The sequence below is a fragment of the Oryx dammah genome, unplaced genomic scaffold (genome assembly GCF_014754425.2).
Source record: "Oryx dammah isolate SB20612 unplaced genomic scaffold, SCBI_Odam_1.1 HiC_scaffold_17, whole genome shotgun sequence".
NCBI classification, from domain to species: Eukaryota; Metazoa; Chordata; class Mammalia; order Artiodactyla; family Bovidae; genus Oryx; species Oryx dammah.
In genome coordinates this window covers 48,567,862-48,588,533 of record NW_024070201.1, presented here as the reverse complement: position 1 = coordinate 48,588,533, position 20,672 = coordinate 48,567,862, and the positions used below count along the sequence as shown (strand labels likewise).

Sequence of the window (20,672 nt, the reverse complement as noted above, 5' to 3'; positions counted from 1 at the left end):
AACATTAAAGGACACCTCCCTTCCTTTGCCCATTTGATATCAAGATGGATTAACTAATATATGGGAATCTAAGAAACTAATCTTACAGGGAAAAGGATATGCTTCTATTTCTCCAGATGGATCCAACGAACTCATATGACTTCCTCTTCAGAAGATTCAACCTAAGGTGCCCCCCAACATTCAGACTAGAGACAATACAACAAAAACCTCAGGAAGAAGGAATTCCAATACAAGCCATGGCGACTTTAAAAATTTCCAAAAAGCACTGCACTCGATGTCACCGACCTTATGATCTCCCTACTTGGGGACAGATAAGTACTCTTACTAATCAAGCTGAAAATATGATTTCTCAATAGGGAATGCCTCAGAATCCTGAAAATATCTTTCTTCGCTATGCTTGCTTTGCTTGCTTTTGCTTCCCCTGCTCAGGCTGACTTGATTGATCACACTTAATGGGCTTATATACCTAACCCCTCTTTTTTATTGTAGGTTATAAAATGGACAGAAATAAGACCAATCATATCCACTAATGACTCAACACATATGCCCCCTCCTTGGAACTTGAAGGGGCCCTCTCATCCTGAAGAAGAAGAAAAACTAATTAATATCTCTCTAGGTTATGAAGTCCTTTCTTTGTATATGGGCCCAACAGAATTACACATAAATGTTAGCCCACAAACTTGGGCTTTCACCCTGTCTCTAAAAGAGGACTTTCAGACACTGCTTGGATTATTTACTACCCTTTCTTTGTCCATGAACGTGTTTATACTACTAAAACTTTAGTGAAAGAATTAGGGAAAGAACAATGAACACTATGCAAAGGGTTTACTAATAAGAACTTTAAATATATTCCTGTTCACTGGGACAAATGTCAGGCCAAATCAGGAAAATTAATGTTTATGGCTAATCATACAATTGTTGATTGGGGACCCCATGGTATATGGTTATCTAACTGCTCAGATGATATTACAACACTACATATGATTATATTACTCAAATAACATAAAAGTAAAGTCACTCAGTTGTGTCCAACTCTTTGGGACCCTGTGGACTGTAGCCTACCAGGCTCCTCCCTCCATGGGATTCTCCAGGCAAGAGTACTGGAGTGGGTTGCCATTTCCTTCTCCAGGGGATCTTCCCGACCCAGGGATCAAACCCGGGTCTCCCTCATTCCAGACAGACGCTTTAACCTCTGAGCCACCACATAGAAGGTTACTAATAATACAATGGAGCATTACCATGACAGAGGACTTCTTGGATGGCTTGACGGTGGAGTGGCCCCTCCTTGTCGTCAAATCGTTCTTGATAAACAGATTGGCCCTGAACAACGGGACATCTGGAAACTTTCTGCAAGCATCGAGGAACTTGGGACTTGGACTGGACATTTCACAAGAACTAATTGTAGCCATAGCAATAATTTCTTTTGCTATAATCAATCATATTTTATACAAGCCTGTGTTCCACTTCCTTTTATTGTAGCTATAGGAAACTTACAATTCAATAAGACTTTATGTTCTGTAACTTGCATAAATTATAAATTATATACTTGTCTTAACTCCTCTATTTCCTTGAGAAATGACTCCCTTTTGATTCTTTGATTTCAACATAATCTATGGTTACCAATAAATCTCCAGCAGCCCTAGGAAGAAGGTCCTATGGCTGGACTTGCTTCCCAGTTACTTACTAAATTGCTCCAACAATCTAAACGATTCATTGGATAATAGCTAATTTTTGGCATTTTGAGATTAATAGCTATTTGCACCACTGCTGCTGTCACTGGTGTTGCTTTACAAACCTCAATTCAAACACGTAATTTTATTCAAAATTGGACTAAAGATGCCCATACTATGTGGGCCACTCAGTCTCAGATAGATGAGGATATTCAAGAAGAAATACAGGAACTAAAAACAGCCATCAAATGGGTTGGAGATCAGTTTACAGATGTACAAAAACAGGTAATGTTAAAATGTGATTGGAATTCTACTCAATTTTGTGTTACTCCTGTTCATTTCAGTAATAATGCCTACAACTGGGAACAAATCAAATTTCATTTACAAAACATACATGATAATGTCCCTCTGAATGTACAATTATTACAAAAAGAAATATTTGAAACCTTTTCTAATAATCTGCCCTCTTCCACTAATTTGAAAACTTTAGCTGAACAACTAGCTAATCAATTATCTGGGCTAGAACCACACGGATGGTTTCGAAGCATTACTCACAACATTGGGCCTGGATCTGTAATTTTAATGATTTTCTTGATAATTATATTTGTCATCTACCATTGCCTTCATGCAAAGATTTTTATTTTTATTTTTTTTAATTTATTTATTTTTAATTTTTACTTTACAATTCTGTATTGGTTTTGGCATAGATTGACATAATCCACCACAGGTGTACATGCAAAGATTTTTAAAACTAAACAAACTCTAATGATCAGAACTCTTTTTACAAATATTATAAATAAATAATGGAGAATTATCGGGGAGTGTTTAACAGGAGGATTCCTACGTGCTGTTTCTCATAAGTCCTTTGTTTCTTTTTAAGCAGAACAGCACGCTGCTCCCAGGAACTGGGGTCATTGTGTGAGACAGGCTTGAATCTCCTTTAGTAAACATTCTCTTTATGACAAGACTGCTTAGTCTCAATCCCCTTTCTTGAGATATGGATTGTCTCCTGACCTTGTGACCATCATCATCCCTGTTCCCTTGGTAACAGTTACTGTACATTTGGTTTTCTGATTTTTATCATTGACGAAAGAAACTTCTTGTACTACAGCCTATATATACTCACAGAAAAATCATTAAAGCACTTTTGCTCCATCAGAGCTTGGGTCCCCGTGTCTGTCTTTCTTTCTTTCTTTCTTTTTTCTTTCTCTCTCTCTTCGGCTGATTCCTTGGAGCACAGAGACCCATCTTGCTCACTCTCCTGCCCGGGCTTCTAAGACTCTCTTGAGAAGCCACCCTGTGCCTTCACCCCACCTCAGGAAGGTGCCCAGTGCCTTTGTGAGAGATGCAAGTCCTGTGTCAAGGACGTTATTGGTTTTCTGCGTAAACCAGGGAGTATCAGCCTCTTTCTCTCTTTCACTTTCTCATCATCGCCTTTGGACTGCCAGGTCCCTGTCCATTAAAGGACCCCAACAGCCAGTAATCACTTCCTTATATGTGCTGAACAGTCTGGACTGGTCAGAGATGTTCACAGAGCTATAGAGAGAAGAGAAGAGGGAGGAAGGAGACAGAGGTGGCTAGGAGGATAAAAGGGGGAATCAAAAGGAGAGAGACAGATCCAGCCAGTAATCAGTTCCCTAAGTGTTCTCCACCGTCTGGAACACACAAAGAGATTCATAGAGTTGGGTAGAGAAGAGAAGGGGGAGGGAGGAGATAGAGGCGACCTGGTGGAGAAAAAGGAGAGTCCAAAGGGAGCAGTCAAGCCAGTAATCTCACTCTCAAGTAAAAATGGATACTGAAGATTGGGTTCTTAAAGATACAAAATTGATAACAAATACCAAAAAACAAAGATTAAAAATCTAGAGTAGAGGTTGGATTTTCAAAAATACAATATTAAAAAAAAAACAAAGTCACAAAAATTACAAAATATATATATATGAAGTTTGCTTTAAAAACTAGGGTCTCTTTTTTTTTTGCAAAGTAATAGTACATTATAAAAATGAAAGTTAAAGGAGTAATAGAGGACTTAAAAATTAAAAAAAAATTAAAAAACTAATGATAGTAAAAATAGTAAAAATATATCTAGGACTTTCTCTGGTGTTGTTGTGGACAGTGTGGGTTCAGTTCATTTTTGGATAGTCCCTTGATCCGGCTTATATTTCTCAAGATCTATAGGCCCCTTCCTATGTAGTTGGTACTAACTACAGGGTTTTAATCTATTGCACCTGTCACTTCCAAGGCGCTTCTCTCTGTTTTAGCTTCTTCTGTTTGCTGGTCTCTTCAGTGTCTAATTTCTGCCCTGACAGAAGGGGGCGGTGGTGGACACCTTTTTAGGCTCACTTGTTCAGTTGTGCTGTGGGGAGGGAGGGATGCTGCAAACAAATAACACTGGCATGTGCTTGCAGTGTCTCGATCACACTGGGTTTGCCCCTGCTCATGGCATGTGTGCTTTCCTTGTCAACACTGCTTAGGCTCTAGGTTGCTCTACTGGGACCTGTCTGAGTCTGGCCCTGGGTTGTATGCACTTCCCAGGTCTAAGCCCCTCAGGTTCAGGTACTCGGGTACTCCTCAAAGGCACAGACTCTGTTGGGCCTGCATTTTGTGCCCTTCCCAGGTCTGAGCAGCTCAGGTGACCAGGTGTTTGGCGAGCTCAGTCGCTGCGACTTATCGCCTCCCCCGTCCCTGCTGCTCAGTTTTCTGGGTGTTCAACTGGTGCACCTTCTCAGGCGGATGTTGACCGTCCAGAATCCCAAGAAGTCTTAGTTAGCAATGAAGCCTGCTTGCAGTTTGGTAGATAATGCCTCTCTGGGGCTGTGATTGCCCCCTTCCAGCTCTGGCTGCCTGTCACTGGAGGGGGATGGTCTGCAGCTGGCTAGCTCTACTCAGTCCTTTGTTCTGTGAGCGGGCCTGGTGGTGTCTTAGGTTAGGGCTTTTGTGTAGCTCTAGTCAGTCCTTAGTTCTGTGAGTGGGCCTGGCAGTGTCTTAGGTTAGGGCTTTTCACGTGGTAGTTATCCCACAGTCTGATTTGCTAGCCCAAGTTAGTGTCTTCAGATTGCCCTTGGGGCATTCAGGCCTGGTCCTTACTCTAAGCAATGCAGCCCACGCTTCCCTGCCCAGCACCTGCTTGCTAGTGGCGGATGCAGATGTCTGTGCTGCTTCTCTCCTGGGGAAGTTACCATTGGGCACATAATCTATGGGTTTTAATTATTTATTTATTTTTCCACCTGGTTATACTGCCCTCTGTGCTTCCAAGGCTCACCACAGACTCGGCAGTGAGAGTGTTTCCTAGTGTTTGGAAACCTCTTTTTTAAGACTCCCTTTCTGGGACAGAGCTCCGTCCCTACCTCTTTTGTCTCTCTTTTTATCTTTTGTAGTTTTTCCTACCTCTTTTCCTTTCAAAGACAATGAGCTGCTTTTCTGGGTGCCTGATGTCCTCTGCTGGCACTCAGAAGTTGTTTTGTGGAATTTACTCAGCATTCAAATGTTCTTTTGATAAATTTGTGGGGGAGAAAGTGATCTCCCCATCCTATTCCTCTGCCATCTTAGGACCACCTCTGCCCTTGATTCTTATTTGTTGTTGTCCCTTTGACCCACTGCTGACTGGTCTGCCTCTGTGTCTTTCTGCCCCTTTGAATTCTGTGTGTTTCTCCCATCAGATTTAGTGCTCACTGAGGGAGGTATCCAGGTATTCCCATCAGAGTAGGAACACCTGACTATGGATGAAGGTTATTTCTCCTTGTCAGACCTCTAGTCATATCTTTCTCACTTTATCAAGGTCTCCTGGAAGGCAGGAACCATGTCAGAACAGCAGAATGAGATTCCCTGGGAAGCCGTCTTCTGCTTGGTAACCATGTTTCCCATTGCAAAGAGGCTCCCAGGGCATTGTAACCACACCCACATCACAAGTGGGAAACACCTGATAGTTCTTCTCCCATCCCACCTGTGCTGTGCCTCCTTATCAAAGGAAGGATACCTTTGAATGTGGGTTTCTGTCTCTCCATCATGCTGGGAGCCACTGATCTCTTAGACATTGCCCAAAGGCTAAGGAAAGAATAGGGTGGGGTCTCCGGGTGGGGTTGAAGACTTTATGACTGGACAATGCCCCGCTTCAGCAGTCGGAGGGCCCCATCCCGGATCTGCTTGGTCTTCATGCCGTAGATGAGGGGATTGAGCATGGGCGGCATGACAAGGTAGAGGTCAGCCAAGAGAATGTGGATGTGCTGGGGCACATGCTGGCCAAAGCGCTGAGTGTAGAACGAGAAGAGTCCCGGTGTATAGAACAGAAGGATGACGCCCAGGTGGGAGCCACAAGTGCCAAAGGTCTTAGCCCTTGCCTCCTGGGAGGAGAGGCCTAGCACAGCCCGGAGGATGAGTGCATAGGATATAGCAATGCAGATGGAGTCAGTGCCCACCACCAATGTGGCAGCGGTGATGCCATAGATGTTGTTTGGCTGTGTGCCCCCACATGCCAGCTTCACCACAGCCATGTGCTCACAGTAGGAGTGGGCCACCACTCGGCCACAGTAGCTCAGTCTTGCCAGTAAGCAGGTGAGTGGGGTCATGAGTCCCAAGCCACGAAACACAGCAGCAGCCCCCAACTTGCCCACAGCCTCTGGGGGCAGCAATGACCCATAATGCAGGGGCCGGCAGATGGCCAAATAGTGGTCAAAGGCCATTGCTAGCAGGATGCCAGATTCTACAGCTGAGAAGCCATGGATGAAGAACATCTGGGTGGCACAGGCCCCAAAGGTGATCTCAGCAGTGTTTGCCCAAAAGAGTGCAAGGAGCTTGGGCACAGTGGAGGTGCAGAGCACCAGATCAATGATGGACAGCATGCATAGGAACAGATACATGGGCTGGTGCAGCTCAGGCTCTGAGTACACCACCAGCAGCACTGCCAAGTTGCCGAGTACTGCCAGGGTGTACATGGAGAAGAATGGAAATGCAATCCAAAAGTGGGAGGCCTCCAGGCCAGGAATTCCCATGAGCAGGAAGGAGGTTGGATTCTGCTGGCTGTGGTTTGTGAACTTCATGGCTAAGTCAAATTAGGGTAGGTAGAGAAATTATCATCTTGATCTGAACTCTAGGAAGTGCTGAGAGATGAAGCATTTGGGATGCATCCTTATGCTGTGGCTGAAACAGAAATAGCAGCAGGAAATATTTGAGTTATATATCATGAAAAATATTCAGTGTGAGAAGATTATAGAGTGCTTGGAAATGATGCAAGGCAAGAGGTGAAGTTATCATGATCAGGATTCATGCAAAGGAGCCCTTTCCTCTTCTGTCTGATTTGATAATGTCTATCTTAGAGGGTGAAGGGTGAGTGGAATGGGTGCAGAACCCTCTTTATGGTGAAGATGAGCAGCTAGAAACTCTTACAGCTTTCTTTCTTTTCCTGCCTGTGAATCGTCTTCTACCTATATGTACTCTGTCTATATCCATCTATTTACTCTGAGTCATCTGCCTGGGTGACAATATAAGGGTAATGTCATGGTCAAATGAATCAGATGTGGTTACTTTTCAAGATGGGAAAATCAGGACTGAAGGGAAGAGAAGGGAAAGCAAGGAAATATTGGGTGGATTTTTCCATCCATAGAGCCTATGATTACTCACAGATAAGGCTCAAAGTCTGGGTCGAGGGGACTTCCCTGGAAGCCCAGTGGTTAAGACTCCATGCTTCCAGTGTAGGAGGTACAGGTTTGATCTCTGATCAGTGAACTAAGATCCCATGTTCTGTGTGGCACCACCAAAAATTTTTTAATTTTTAAAAAAAAATCTGGGTTCAGATCAGGCACAGTGAAGCACATGTTGAGGGGCTGGGTCTCTTGTACACTGTTACAGCCACAACACTGCCTGAGTAATGTTAGTACTGGGATCCTGTGCTTGCCTTAGGTGTCCTGTATGGATGCTGCTAGAAAACAGGTGAAATCATGCAGAATTTGTCAATGGTAGATGTCAGGTGATTCAGCCATAATGGGTGATCTGATATAGTTACTGAGAGACAATTGCAGACAAAGTATAGTCTCTCATAAAAATAAAAATTACATGGGAAAAAAAGAGGGGATGAGAAGAGAATTTTAATCACTAGAATAATAGACTCACTCCCTGTAAGCAAATAGAGAGACCAAGGTTGGTCTAATGATAGTACTGACCTCCTACACATCTCCTCCCCATCTTTGTCCACTACTCACACTCTCTGTATCCCCTGATCTTCTCTCTTACACGTGCCTTCTCATTTCTCTCTTAACCACGAGCTAGCCAGTAATTGAGAATCTGAGAAAGAGGGGAGATTAAATTTAAAAATTCAAGAAGGAGAGACACTAGATGGAGAGGAGATAAGGATGAAAAGGTGAGAAGACTATGAACAAGAATCAGAAACGGACAGAGGAGAGAGTAGAAAAGAGTGGAGAGAGACAAAGCTACCTGTCATACCCTGATTTCTAAGATAACAGGATGTGACTATGTTCTGGTTGCTAGTTTGGACAGAGAGTGTGAAACTGATTGGATTCTCTGGAGATAGCCCATGTGTATCCCTGTCCTTAAATGGCAATATTCCTTGTAATCTCTTGCATCAGCTGTCCAACCCCAGAGAAAACTGCAAGAAGAGAAAGGGCGAGGTCTTCCAGTGTGATCTGGGGGAAGGAACCCTGGGCCAGGATGCTTGATTTTTCATGCCTGTGCCAACTGTAGCTATTACTATGATAATGAATGAATCACACTGTCTCCTTCTGTCTCCTCCTCCTTGCCTCCATGTATTCCCTACTTTCCCTTCTGTACTCTCTTCTTCCCCAAGTTTTCACCATCCATCTTGGATCCAAGCAGATCTAGAAGATATTTAATTTGGGTGGTGGCTGAAGGGTCAGGGACAGAGAAATATCCAGGTGGGGGGATTTCATGAAATGGTATATGTAAAACTGTCCCATGCTATGAATGGGAATACTGTGTGTTTGGCTGAGTGTGTGATTGTGTGTGTCTGTATATGTTGTGGAAAGCACATGTGCAAGGCTGTATTCAGAAGACACAGATCCATATAGCTAGGTAAGACTTTGTTTTTGGAGTGTGCTTACTTCAGTGCCTTTTCTTTGGTGTGGAGGCAATTGAGAGTTAAAAAATCCAGGTTTAAGCGGAGCAATCTTATCTTCTTTCCTTTCCATGTTTTCCTCCCCACCCCCCACTCAGTCTTTTAATAATTGAATCAAGTTTCTTCAGTTCCTAAGCTGCCACTCAAAAGTATGCCACTTTTACTGTTTACTAAGACCGGGAGCTGACTGTGACTCAGATCATGAACTCCTTATTGCCAAATTCAGAATGAAACTGAAGAAAGAATACCACTTGAAGAAGAAAACCACTAGACCACTCAGGTATGACCTAAATCAAATCCCTTATGACTATACAGAGGAAGTGACAAATAGATTTAAGGGACTAGATATGATAGCCAGAGTGCCTGATGAACTATGGATAGAGGTTCGTGACATTGTACAGGAGACAGGAATCAAGACCATCCCCAAGAAAAAGAAATGCAAAAAGCAAAATGGCTGTCTGAGGAGGCCTTACAAATAGCTGTGAAAAGAAGGGAAGCGAAAAGCAAAGGAGAAAAGGAAAGATATACCCATTTGAATGTAGAGCTCCAAAGAATAGCAAAGAGAGATAAGAAAGCCTTCCTCAGTGACCAATGCAAAGAAATAGAGGAAAACAATAGAATGGGAAAGACTAGAGATCTCTTCAAGAAAATTAGAGATACCAAGGGAACATTTCATGCAAAGATGGGCTCAATAAAGGACAGAAATGGTATGGACCTAACAGAAGCAGAAGATATTAAGAAGAGGTGGCACGAATACACAGAACTGTACAAAAAAGATCTTCATGACCCAGATATTCACAGTGGTGTGATCACTCACCTAGAGCCGGATATCCTGGAATGTGAAGTCAAGTGGGCCTTAGGAAGCATCACTATGAACAAAGCTAGTGGAGGTGATGGAATTCCAGTTGAGCTGTTTCAAATCCTGAAAGATGATGCTGTGAAAGTGCTGCACTCAATATGCCAGCAAATTTGGAAAACTCAGCAGTGGCCATTGGACTGGAAAATATCAGTTTTCATTCCAATCCCAAAGATAGGCAATGCGAAAGAATGCTCCAACTACCGCACAATTGCACTCATCTCACATGCTAGTAAAGTGATGCTTAAAATTCTGCAAGCCAGGCTTCAGCAATATGTGAACTGTGAACTTCCAGATGCTCAAGCTGGATTTAGAAAAAGCAGAGGAACCAGAGATCAAATTGCCAACATCCACTGGATCATCAAAAAAGCAAGAGACTTCCAGAAAAATATCTATTTCTGCTTTTTTGAGTATGCCAAAGACTTTGACTGTGTGGATCACAATAAGCTGTGGGAAATTCTGAAAGAGATGGGAATACCAGACCACCTGGTCTGCCTCTTGAGAAACCTATATGCACGTCACGAAGCAACAGTTAGAACTGGACATGGAACAGACTAGTTCCAAATAGGAAAAGGAGTCCATCAAGGCTGTATATTGTCACCCTGCTTATTTAACTTATATGCAGAGAACATCATGAGAAACACTGGGCTGGAAGAAGCACAAGTTGCATCATTTCCCAAATTCCTGCAGTCTTCCCCTCCTGGTTTTCATGGGATCTAACTCAAATATTAATGAGAAGACCAGAAAGTGAGGATCCAAAAGCCCTTACCTTCACCTTGACCTCTTTCCTGGAATCTGAGCATTTATTTTGCTTAACAAAAAATATTCCAACTTCATCTTTCCCACTATGCATATGGGGACTCAACAACAACAAAATGCCCCTCACCTCTCTTTATTCCTAATTATCTTTGTATTTGGGATGAGAAAGCCTTTACTTAAAAATGTACAAGAATAGAAGCTAAAGTTTCAGGAACAAGAACTGTCTTACAAGGAAAAGAGCAAGTTCTCTGTCACAAGAGGTGCTCATAAGCACCTGGAAGTTCCCTGCCAAGCTGTGTGATCTCAGTCATCACCTAACCTCTCTCCACCTGCTTTCTCATCTGTGATCTGGAGGGGATGATTCCTATATCAGGGACTACTAGGAGGAATCATTATGGGAGACACGTATCTGAAGAGCAATAAGACCATGTGGCACAGAGCAATGATCAAAAGGTGTGATGCATTCCTAAGCTCTTCTTGTATGAAGTGGAGAATACCTCAGGAGAAAATTATCTTAGTAGCTGTCTGGTCTTTGATCTGCTGAGTACTGTGCCTATTGTAGGAATGAACACACAGGTTTACCGGGTCTGGGGTAGAGAGTGGTAATGGAGCCTCAGGTCCTGCAGGGCTTGGAGTGTGGGGAGCAAAACAGCTGGAGTATTTATCTTGTTATTAGGGCCTTAGCTGAGAGTGAACAATTCCTTGGGGATGAAGGCACTAAAAAGACCTCTGGGATGCTGAAAAGAGTCAGAAAATTGAAGTTAGGAAATGTAGATTTTGATGGAGTAGGAGGGAAGGATAGGACACCAAAAAAGATCTACCCTGCAAGTTCAGTGTGGGTAGGAGAGGGTTAGGTGGAGAAACCCATGAGCACAAGTAATCCTAAAGGTTTTTGGCACAGGAATGCATTTAAGGATATATGTATATATATATATATATAACCAATATTGCTTTCCTTCCTGGTCCCTTCCATCTGTTCCAAATCCAATTTGTTTATCAGTGGTTTTTTTTTTTTTTTTTTTTGCGGGGGGAGCAGGGTGGTGGAGCAAGCTACTTCTCTAAAAGTCATTTCTTTATAAAATGAGGAGGCAATGAATTTTAAATGAGATGATATATTCAGGGCATAGAACATTTTGCTTGGTTTATGCCAAACTCTCAAAAAAAAGTAAGAGTTTTTATTATTTTATCCAAGTCAGTGATCATTGCTTGAGAATCTATTATATGCAAAGAATTATGCAAGATGTTAGGGCACAGAGTTGAAAGAGTATGCCCTTTTACTCAAGGAGGTCTTACCCTGGTTTGGAGAATGGGTAAGACATACAAAAATTAATTAATTCAATAAGATATGTATAGACATAAAAAAAGACACAGAGGCTCATGTAGCAGGGAATTAGGGTCAAGGATTTCGGGTTTAGAAGTACAAGGTGGGCTTGGAGAAAGGGGCACATGAGGGAGAGAAGACAGCATGTGTAAAACATGACAGATAAGGTATAATGAGCATTTCCTGGAAACCACTGAAGCCTAAATCAAAGTTTCTATTTTTATGAATCATCTCTGATCCTCAGAGCCACAATGAGTGTCCACACAATATCTTATCAAATGCTGCTTGTGTGATACTGACTACTTTAAATCTCTTTGATGTTACCTTGTGTTGTTCAGTTGCTCAGTTGTGTCCAACTCTTTGCAACTCCATGGACTGCAGCACTCCAGGCTTCCCTGTCCTCCGCCATCTCATGGAGTTTGCTCAAACTCATATCCATCGAGTTGGTGATGCCATCCAACCATCTCATCCTCTGTCGTCTCCTTCTCTTCCTGCATTCAATCTTTCCCAGCATCAGGTCTTTTCCAATGTGTCAGCTCTTTACATCGGCTGGTCAAAGTGTTGGAGCTCCGGCATCAATATTCAGCATCAGTCCCTCCAATGAATATTCAGGATTGATTTTCTTTAGGATTGATTGGTTTGATATCCTTGCAGTCCAAGGGACTCTCAAGAGTCTTCTCCAACACCACAGATCAAAAGCATCAGTTCTTCGGTGCTCAACCTTCTTTATGGTTCAACACTCACATTCATACATGACTACTGGAAAAACCATAGCTTTGACTACACAGACCTTTGTTGGCAAAGTAATGTCTCTGCTTTTTAATAAGTTGTCTAAGTTTGTCATAGCTTTTCTTCCAAAGAGCAAGCATCTTTTAATTTTATTGCTACAGTCACCATCCACAATGATTTTGTAGCTCCCCAAAATAAAGTCTCCCACTGTTTCCATTGTTTCCCCATCTATTTGCCATGACATGATGGGACCAGATGTCATGATCTTAGTTTTCTGAGTGTTGACTTTTAAGCCAGCTTTTTTACTCTCTTATTTCACCATCATCAAGAGGTTCTTTAGTTCCTCTTTACTTTCTGCCATAATGGTGGTGTCATCTGCATATCTGAGGTTATTGATATTTCTTCTGGCAGTCTTGATTCCAGCTTGTGCTGCATCCAGCCTTGTATGTCACATAATGCACTCTGCATATGAGTTAAATAAGCAGGGTGACAATGTACAGCTTTGATGTACTCCTTTCCCAATTTGGAACCAGTCCATTGTTCCATGTCTGGTTCTTACTCTTGCTTCTTGACCTGCATACAGATCTCTCAGGAAGCAGGTGAGGTGGTCTGATATTCCCATATCTTTAAGAATTTTCCAGTTTGTTGTGATCCACACAGTCAAAGACTTTTAGCCTAGTCAATGAAGCAGAAGTAGACGTTTTTCTGGAATTCTCTTGCTTTTACTATGATCCAGCAGATGTTGACAATTTGATATCCAGTTCTTCTGCCTTTTCTAAATCCAGCTTGAACATCTGGAAGTTCTTGCTTCACATATTGTTGAAGCCTAGCTTGGATGAATTTTGAGCATTATTTTTCTAGCATGGGAAATGAGTGCAATTGTGTGGTAATTTGAACATTCTTTGTCATTGCCTTTCTTTGGGACTGGAATGAAAACTGACATTTTCCAGTCCTGTGGCCACTGCTGAGTTTTCCAAAATTGCTGGCATATTGAGTGCAGCAAATTAATAGCATCATCTTTTAGGGTTTGAAATAGCTCAGTTGGAATTTCATCACTTCCACTAGCTTTGTTTGTAGTGATGCTTCCCAAGGCCCACTTGACTTTGCACTCCAAGATACCTGGCTCTAGGTGAGTGATCCACCATCATGGTTATCTGGATCATTAAGACCTTTTTTGTATAGTTCTTTTGTGCATTCTTGGCACCTCTTCTTAATATCTTCTGCTTATGTTAGGTCCATACCATTTCTCTCCTTTATTGAGCCCATCTTTGCATGAAATGTCCCCTTGGTATCTCTAATTTTCTTGAAGAGATCTCTAGTCTTTCCCATTCTATTGTTTTCCTCTATTTCTTTGCACTGATCACTGAGGAAGGCTTTCTTATCTCTCTTTGCTATTCTTTGGAACTCTTTGGCATTCAGATGGGTATATCTTTCCTTTTCTCCTTTGCCTTTCACTTCGCTTCTTTTCTCAGCTATTTGCAAGACCTCCTCAGACAAACATTTTGCTTTTTGCATTTCTTTTTCTTGGGGATGGCTTTGATCACTACCCTTGTACACTATTATGAACCTCTTCCATAGTTCTTCAGGCACTCTGTCTATCAGATCTAATCTCTTGAATCTATTTGTCACTTCCACTGTATAATCATAAGGGATTTCATTTAGGTCATACCTGAATGGCCTAGTGTTACCTTAGGTAAATTAAATAATCACTTCTTAGCCTCTATAAATATGGGAAGTGTTGTCATATTACATATAAGATGCTTAACACAGTGCCTGGGTCATACTAAGTTCTTAATAGATGATTGTTGCTATTTCTACATTATTCTTTTTCAGTCATCTTCCTACATAATGGGTTTTGTGAAGTCAAATACCATGGTGAATCCATATTTTTCTCTGATAGTGCTTAAAATGAGATTGTGTGATTTTAGGTTTGGGGAGAAAGCTGTTGAATGAGAAGCTTGTCCAGTGGTGTTCCAATCAAATGTAGGCCAGGCAGACATGAAACTTATTTTAGACAACCAGTAAGTCAACAAATGTATGTCCTTTACTTAGTATGTATCTGACCTTGTCTTGGAGATACAAAGAACTGAAAAGAATCCCACCTTAAGTAGCTTTAAATGCAGATAGTGGAGGGATGAAGTAGTGGGAGATGGCACGGCCCAGATGACAGAGAGAAAGGTGGTGTAGGCTTTGTTCTCAGCGCATAGATTCCCAGAGGAGCTCATAGGAGCCTCACACTTCAAGAATTAACTTTCGAAATCCTGAGTTTTGGCTATTCTCTCATTTAGTTCCTCCAGAGACACATTTGATTCTAATAAAAAGAATAAGTGGCAATAGCAGATTCATGAGCTGACTCTTAGATTTTGTTCCAGTATCACAGTTTTCAGAGCTAAGTTTCAGTTTGGTTCAGTTCAGTCACTCAGTCGTGTCCAACTCTGCGACCCTATTAATCGCAGCATGCTAGGCCTCCCTGTCCATCACCAACTCCCGGAGTTCACCCAGACTTATGTCCATCGAGTCAGTGATGCCATCCAGTTATCTCATCCTCTGTTGTCCCCTTTTCCTCCTGCCCTCAATCCCTCCCAGCATCAGAGTCTTTTCCAGTGAGTCAACTCTTCACATGAGCTGGCCAAAGTACTGGAGCTTCAGCTTTAGCATCATTCCCTCCAAAGAACACAAAGGGCTGATCTCCTTCAGAATGGACTGGTTGGATCTCCTTGCAGTCCAAGGGACTCTCAAGAGTCCTCTCCAACACCACAGTTCAAAAGCATCAATTCTTTGGCACTGAGCTTTCTTCACAGTCCAACTCTCACATCCATACATGACCACTGGAAAAACCATAGCCTTGACTAGACAGACCTTTGTTGGCCAAGTAATATCTCTGCTTTTGAATATGCTATCTAGGTTGGTCATAACTTTTCTTCCAAGGAGTAAGCATCTTTTAATTTCATGGCTGCAGTCACCATCTGCAGTGATTTTGGAGCCCCCCAAAATAAAGTCAGCCACTGTTTCCACTGTTTTCCCATCTATTTCCCATGAAGTGATGTGACCAAATGCCATGATCTTCATTTTCTGAATGTGGAGCTTTAAGCCAACTTATTCACTCTCCTCTTTCACTTTCATCAAGAGGCTTTTTAGCTCCTCTTCACTTTCTGCCATAAGGGTGGTGTCATCTGCATATCTGAGGTTATTGATATTTCTCCCAGCAATCTTGATTCCAGCTTGTGCTTCTTCCAGTCCAGCGTTTCTCATGATGTACTCTGCATAGAAGTTAAATAAGCAGGGTGACAATATACAGCCTTGATGTACTCCTTTTCCTATTTGGAACCTGTCTGTTGTTCCATGTCCAGTTCTAACCATTGCTTCCTGACGTGCATATAGGTTTCTCAAGAGGCAGGTCAGGTGGTCTGGTATTCCCATCTCTTTCAGAATTTTCCACAGTTTATTGTGATCCACACAGTCAAAGGCTTTGGCATAGTCAATAAAGCAGAAATAGATGTTTTTCTGGAACTCTCTTGCTTTTTCAATGATCCAGCTAAGCTTAGGATCTCCCTTATCTTTATGTGCCTCAGGGATAGGCATGGCCACTCATTGTTAACTTGGGATATCATTGGGCAGACCTTTATTCAACTAAGAATATTTGTTGTACAGAACATTGTTGAGCACCTACTATGTGTCAGCATTTTTCTAAGTACTAGGAATATAGTAGTGAACAAAGAAGACAAAATCCTTGTTCTCTTGGAACTTCTAGGTTAGTAAGAGAGAATTTATTTAGTTTTGCTTTGCTTTTTAATCTAATTTTTAATTAAATTTTTATTGGTTTATAGTTGCTTTGCAATGTTGTGTTAGTTGTGTTAGTTTCTGTTGTACAGGAAGGTGAATCAGGTATGCATAACACCTCTTTTTTGGATTTCCTTCTCATTTAGCTCACCATTTCTGAGAAAGAAATGGCAACCCACTCCATTATTTTTGCCTGGAGAATTTCACGGATAGAGGAGCCTGGCAGGCTACAGTTCATGGGATCGCAAAGAGTTGGACATGACTGAGCAACTAACACTAGGTCACCAGAGAGAATTAGGTAGAGTTCCCTGAGCTATACAGTAGGCTCTCAGTTGTGTATTTTATATACAGTATCAATAGAGCATATATGTCAATCCCAATCTTTTAATTTATCCCACCTCCAACCCTTACTCCCTTGGTGTCCATATGTTTGTTCTTTACGTCTATGGAGAGACTTTATTTTTTAAAAAATAATACATGACACAAATAGTACTGATAAGTGTTAAGAAGAAAATAATGGGATAAGAAGATAGAAAATGACAGGGAGCACAATTTTGGATAGATTGGTCATGGCTGGCCTTTCTGCAGAGGTGACATTTAAGTAGAGATCTGGATGAGACATGTGAACAAGACATACAGCTGTATGAAGGACAGTGTGCCAGGCAGAGGGACCAGTAGATGGACAGGTCTTGAGGTCTGAAATGTGATTGGTGAATCTGAGGGACAGAATCAGGACAGTTGCTGGAGTGAAATGATTAAGAGGAGAAGGTAGGAATTGGGAAGGGTAGCCAGGGACCAAATAATAGGGGGTAAACCATGATGAAAACTAGAATTCATTTGAAATGACGTGGAAATATATTGGATGACTTTGAAAAGGATTCTGTTATGCTGTGACTTAAGTTTTAAAAGTTCTACCCTGAGTTCTATATATAGGGGGACAAAGATATAAGATAGAAGCTAATTTGAAAGTTATTGTTATACTCAAAGAGTGAAATGATGGTTTGAGTCAGAGGATTAATTGTAGAGGCAACGAAAAGTGATTATGTTTGAAATATGCTTTGAAGATGAAGCAGGTAGGATTTATTCATGGATGGACTGGATGTAAGGTTATGAGAATATGATGAACTTGAGGTTGGAGACTTCCAGCCTGAGGAATTGGGTGAATTAGAAGGGTTTTAGTGCAATGGGAAATACTGAAATTAAAGTAGGTTTATAAGGGTGGAGGAAGAAAGGAACCAAATCAGAGTTCTGTTTTGGATGTGTGAGCTTGGAAATATATGTTTATATTAGATATTCAAGCATAGATATCAAGTGAAGTGAAAGTCACTCATTTGTGTCTGACTCTTTGTGACCCCATGAACTGTAGTCCATGGAATTCTCTAGGCCAAATACTGGAGTGAGTAGCCTTTCCCTTTTCCAGATATCCGGTTAACAAGTTATATTTACTAATTTGAAGTTCAGGAAAGATATCTGAGTTGAAGACTGACATTTGGGATTCATCACAGAATAGTTAGAGTCATGAGAAATGAGTAAATCACCTAAAGAATGAGTACAGCTAGAGAAGAGACTCCACCACAAGAGGCTAGGAAGAGGTGGACTAGACACTAAAGAATACTCAGAAGAAGACATAATAAGATGGGGAGAAAACTTTCAGAGAGTGTTATTTAGGAAACCAGGAAGTGGGGCATGTTTGATGTCACCAGAGAATTGAGTAAGATGGTGTTTAAGAATTATTGATAGTTAACAGGCATAAACTTGACATCTGCTAAGAAGACAGATCTTAAGTGGTTCTTGATGGGAAAAAGAAAAAGAAAAAAAGAAAATGGTAATAGATATATTACTCAACTTGATTGTGGTAACTATTTCACAATGTAGATGTACACCAAAACATCAAGCTGTAGACCTCAAATATATACGATTTTAAGTTATTAATTATACTTCAATTAAAAATGGAAAGACTGATTATTGATGCTTCAATAAACTGCCCTGGAGAAACTAGATACCCACATGCAAAATAAATCTATTCTCTTATACCATATATGAAAGTTAACTCAAATGGCCCAAAGACCTAAACAGAAGATCTGAAATTATAAAATTCAGAAGAAAAGATAGATGAAAAGCTTCATGACATGGGATGTCATAGCCAAGAAATCATTGCAAAATCTAAAATGCAGGCACCAAAAGAAAAACAGATAAATAAACTGAACATCATGAAAATAAAAATCTTTTGTTCATCAAAGGACACTGTTAAGAGGATGAAAAGGTAACTTACAGTATGGGGAAAGCATGTGAAAATAATTTGCTGATAAGAGATTAATATCTAGAAAACATAAAGGACTACAACAGCAAAACAAAAATAATGCAATTCACAATGGACAAAAAATTTGAATCTAAATGGCCAATAAGCACAAGACACTCAAACTCACTAAACATTCAGTTCAGTTCAGTTCAGCTCAGTCGCTCAGTCATATCAAACTCTTTGCGACCCCATGAACCCCATGTCCCCTCTGGGACAATGGCAGAACAGCGGATGCTGAGAACAGTCACAGTAGGATAGTGTCCCCTTTAGTGTTGTTATTAATGGTTACTTAAGCAATAATAATGACATTGATAGTTATTCTCTAGTGATCACATTCAGTTCAGTTCAGTTGCTCAGTCGTGTCCGACTCTTTGTGACCCCATGAATCGCAGCACGCCAGGCCTCCCTGTCCATCACCAGCTCCCGGAGTTCACTCAGACTCACATCCATCGAGTCAGTGATGCCATCCAGCCATCTCATCCTGGGTTGTTCCCTTCTCCTCCTGCCCCCAATCCCTCCCAGCATCAAAGTCTTTTCCAATGAGTCAACTTTTCGCATGAGGTGGCCAAAGTACTGGAGTTTCAGCTTTAGCATCATTCCTTCTAAAGAAATCCCAGGGTTGATCTCCTTCAGAATGGACTGGTTGGATCTCCTCGCAGTCCAAGGGACTCTCAAGAGTCTTCTCCAACACCACAGTTCAAAAGCATCAATTCTTCAGCGCTCAGCCTTCTTCACAGTCCAACTCTCACATCCATACATGACTACTAGAAAAACCATAGCCTTGACTAGATGGACCTTAGTCGGCAAAGTAATGTCTCTGCTTTTGAATATACTATCTAGGTTGGTCATAACTTTTCTTCCAAGGAGTAAGTGTCTTTTAATTTCATGGCTGCAGTCACCATCTGCAGTGATTTTGGAGCCCCCCAAAATAAAGTCTGACACTGTTTCCACTGTTTCTCCATCTATTTCCCATGAAGTGATGGGACCAGATGCCATGATCTTCATTTTCTGAATGTTGAGCTTTAAGTCAACTTTTTCACACTCCTCTTTCACTTTCATCAAGAGGCTTTTTAGTTCCTCTTCACTTTCTGCCATAAGGGTGGTGTCATCTGCATATCTGAGGTTATTGATATTTCTCCTGGCAATCTTGATTCCAGCTGTGCTTCTTCCAGCCCAGCGTTTCTCATGATGTACTCTGCATAGAAGTTAAATAAGCATGGTGACAATGTACAGCCTTGACGTACTCCTTTTCCTCTTTGGAACCAGTCTGTTGTTCCATGTCCAGTTCTAACTGTTGCTTTTGACCTGCATACAGATTTCTCAAGAGGCAGGTCAGGTGGTCTGGTATTCCCATCTCTTTCGGAATTTTCCACAGTTTATTGTGATCCACGCAGTCAAAGGTATTGGATCTTCCCTAAGTCATGAGAGGTAGGCAGTACTGGGATGAAGGTCTCCAAATGATAGATAAGGAGACAATCCAAGGAGCAGAGAGGTTAATAGCCTCATCAAAGTCACAGACTGGGACTCACCCTAATTTCTCACCCATAACCTTAGCTCACAGTTCTGTCCACAACAGAGCATAAAATCAAAACTCCAGATTAAGTCAAACAGAAAATGAATAGCAAACCTTGACTCAGTTGTGGCTGATTCCTACTTAAATAAGTCACACTCAGAAAGCACACAGGTCAGGCAGCTGTTTGCATATTCAGGGAAGGCTGTGTCTTCAGCAGGCCCTGCAGGAAGGAGGGTGAGGGTGGAGAGAGGCACTGTGGTCGCTGAGACCAGAGGATACTCTGCCTCCAGGGAGACATGCCTGATGTAATAGGATTGAGGGGAGCCAGAGGAGGGACCCCAGAGGACTGGAGACAGGAACAGAATGTCCCCAGAGTCACCCCAGAGAAGACACCAGGTCCATCTTGGGTCCCCTTTGGCTGTACCTCAGGGACAGAGCCTGCTGTTTCCTTTTTCTTTTTGAAGTAGAGTAATTGATCATGAAGATTAGCCAGACCTCTTTATAACCCTCTTTCCCACCCTTCCCTCACTAAGAGAGGAAAATGGTACCATTTGTCCTGAAGCCTCCAAAAAAATGAGCCAATGCTGGGGGGTGAGAGCACATGGCCTGTGGTGGATGGTGGGCATGAGCACACAGAGCACGGTAAGGGAGCTGCACAACCGGG

At 41.8% G+C, this 20,672-nt stretch overlaps 1 protein-coding gene across 1 annotated transcript; it reads right to left on the bottom strand.

The window, feature by feature from the left end:
- Nucleotides 1–5,755: 5,755 nt before the first annotated feature.
- On the bottom strand, nucleotides 5,756–6,703 carry LOC120876698 (putative olfactory receptor 52P1). The gene has a single exon (XM_040258671.1). The coding sequence runs from the start codon at nucleotides 6,701–6,703 to the stop codon at nucleotides 5,756–5,758; it is 948 nt and encodes a 315-aa protein (XP_040114605.1).
- Nucleotides 6,704–20,672: the final 13,969 nt, after the last annotated feature.

Coding starts and splice junctions, on each gene's coding strand:
- LOC120876698 (XM_040258671.1), bottom strand. CDS start 6,703: ATGAAGTTCACAAACCACAGCCAGCAGAATCCAACCTCCTTCCTGCTC.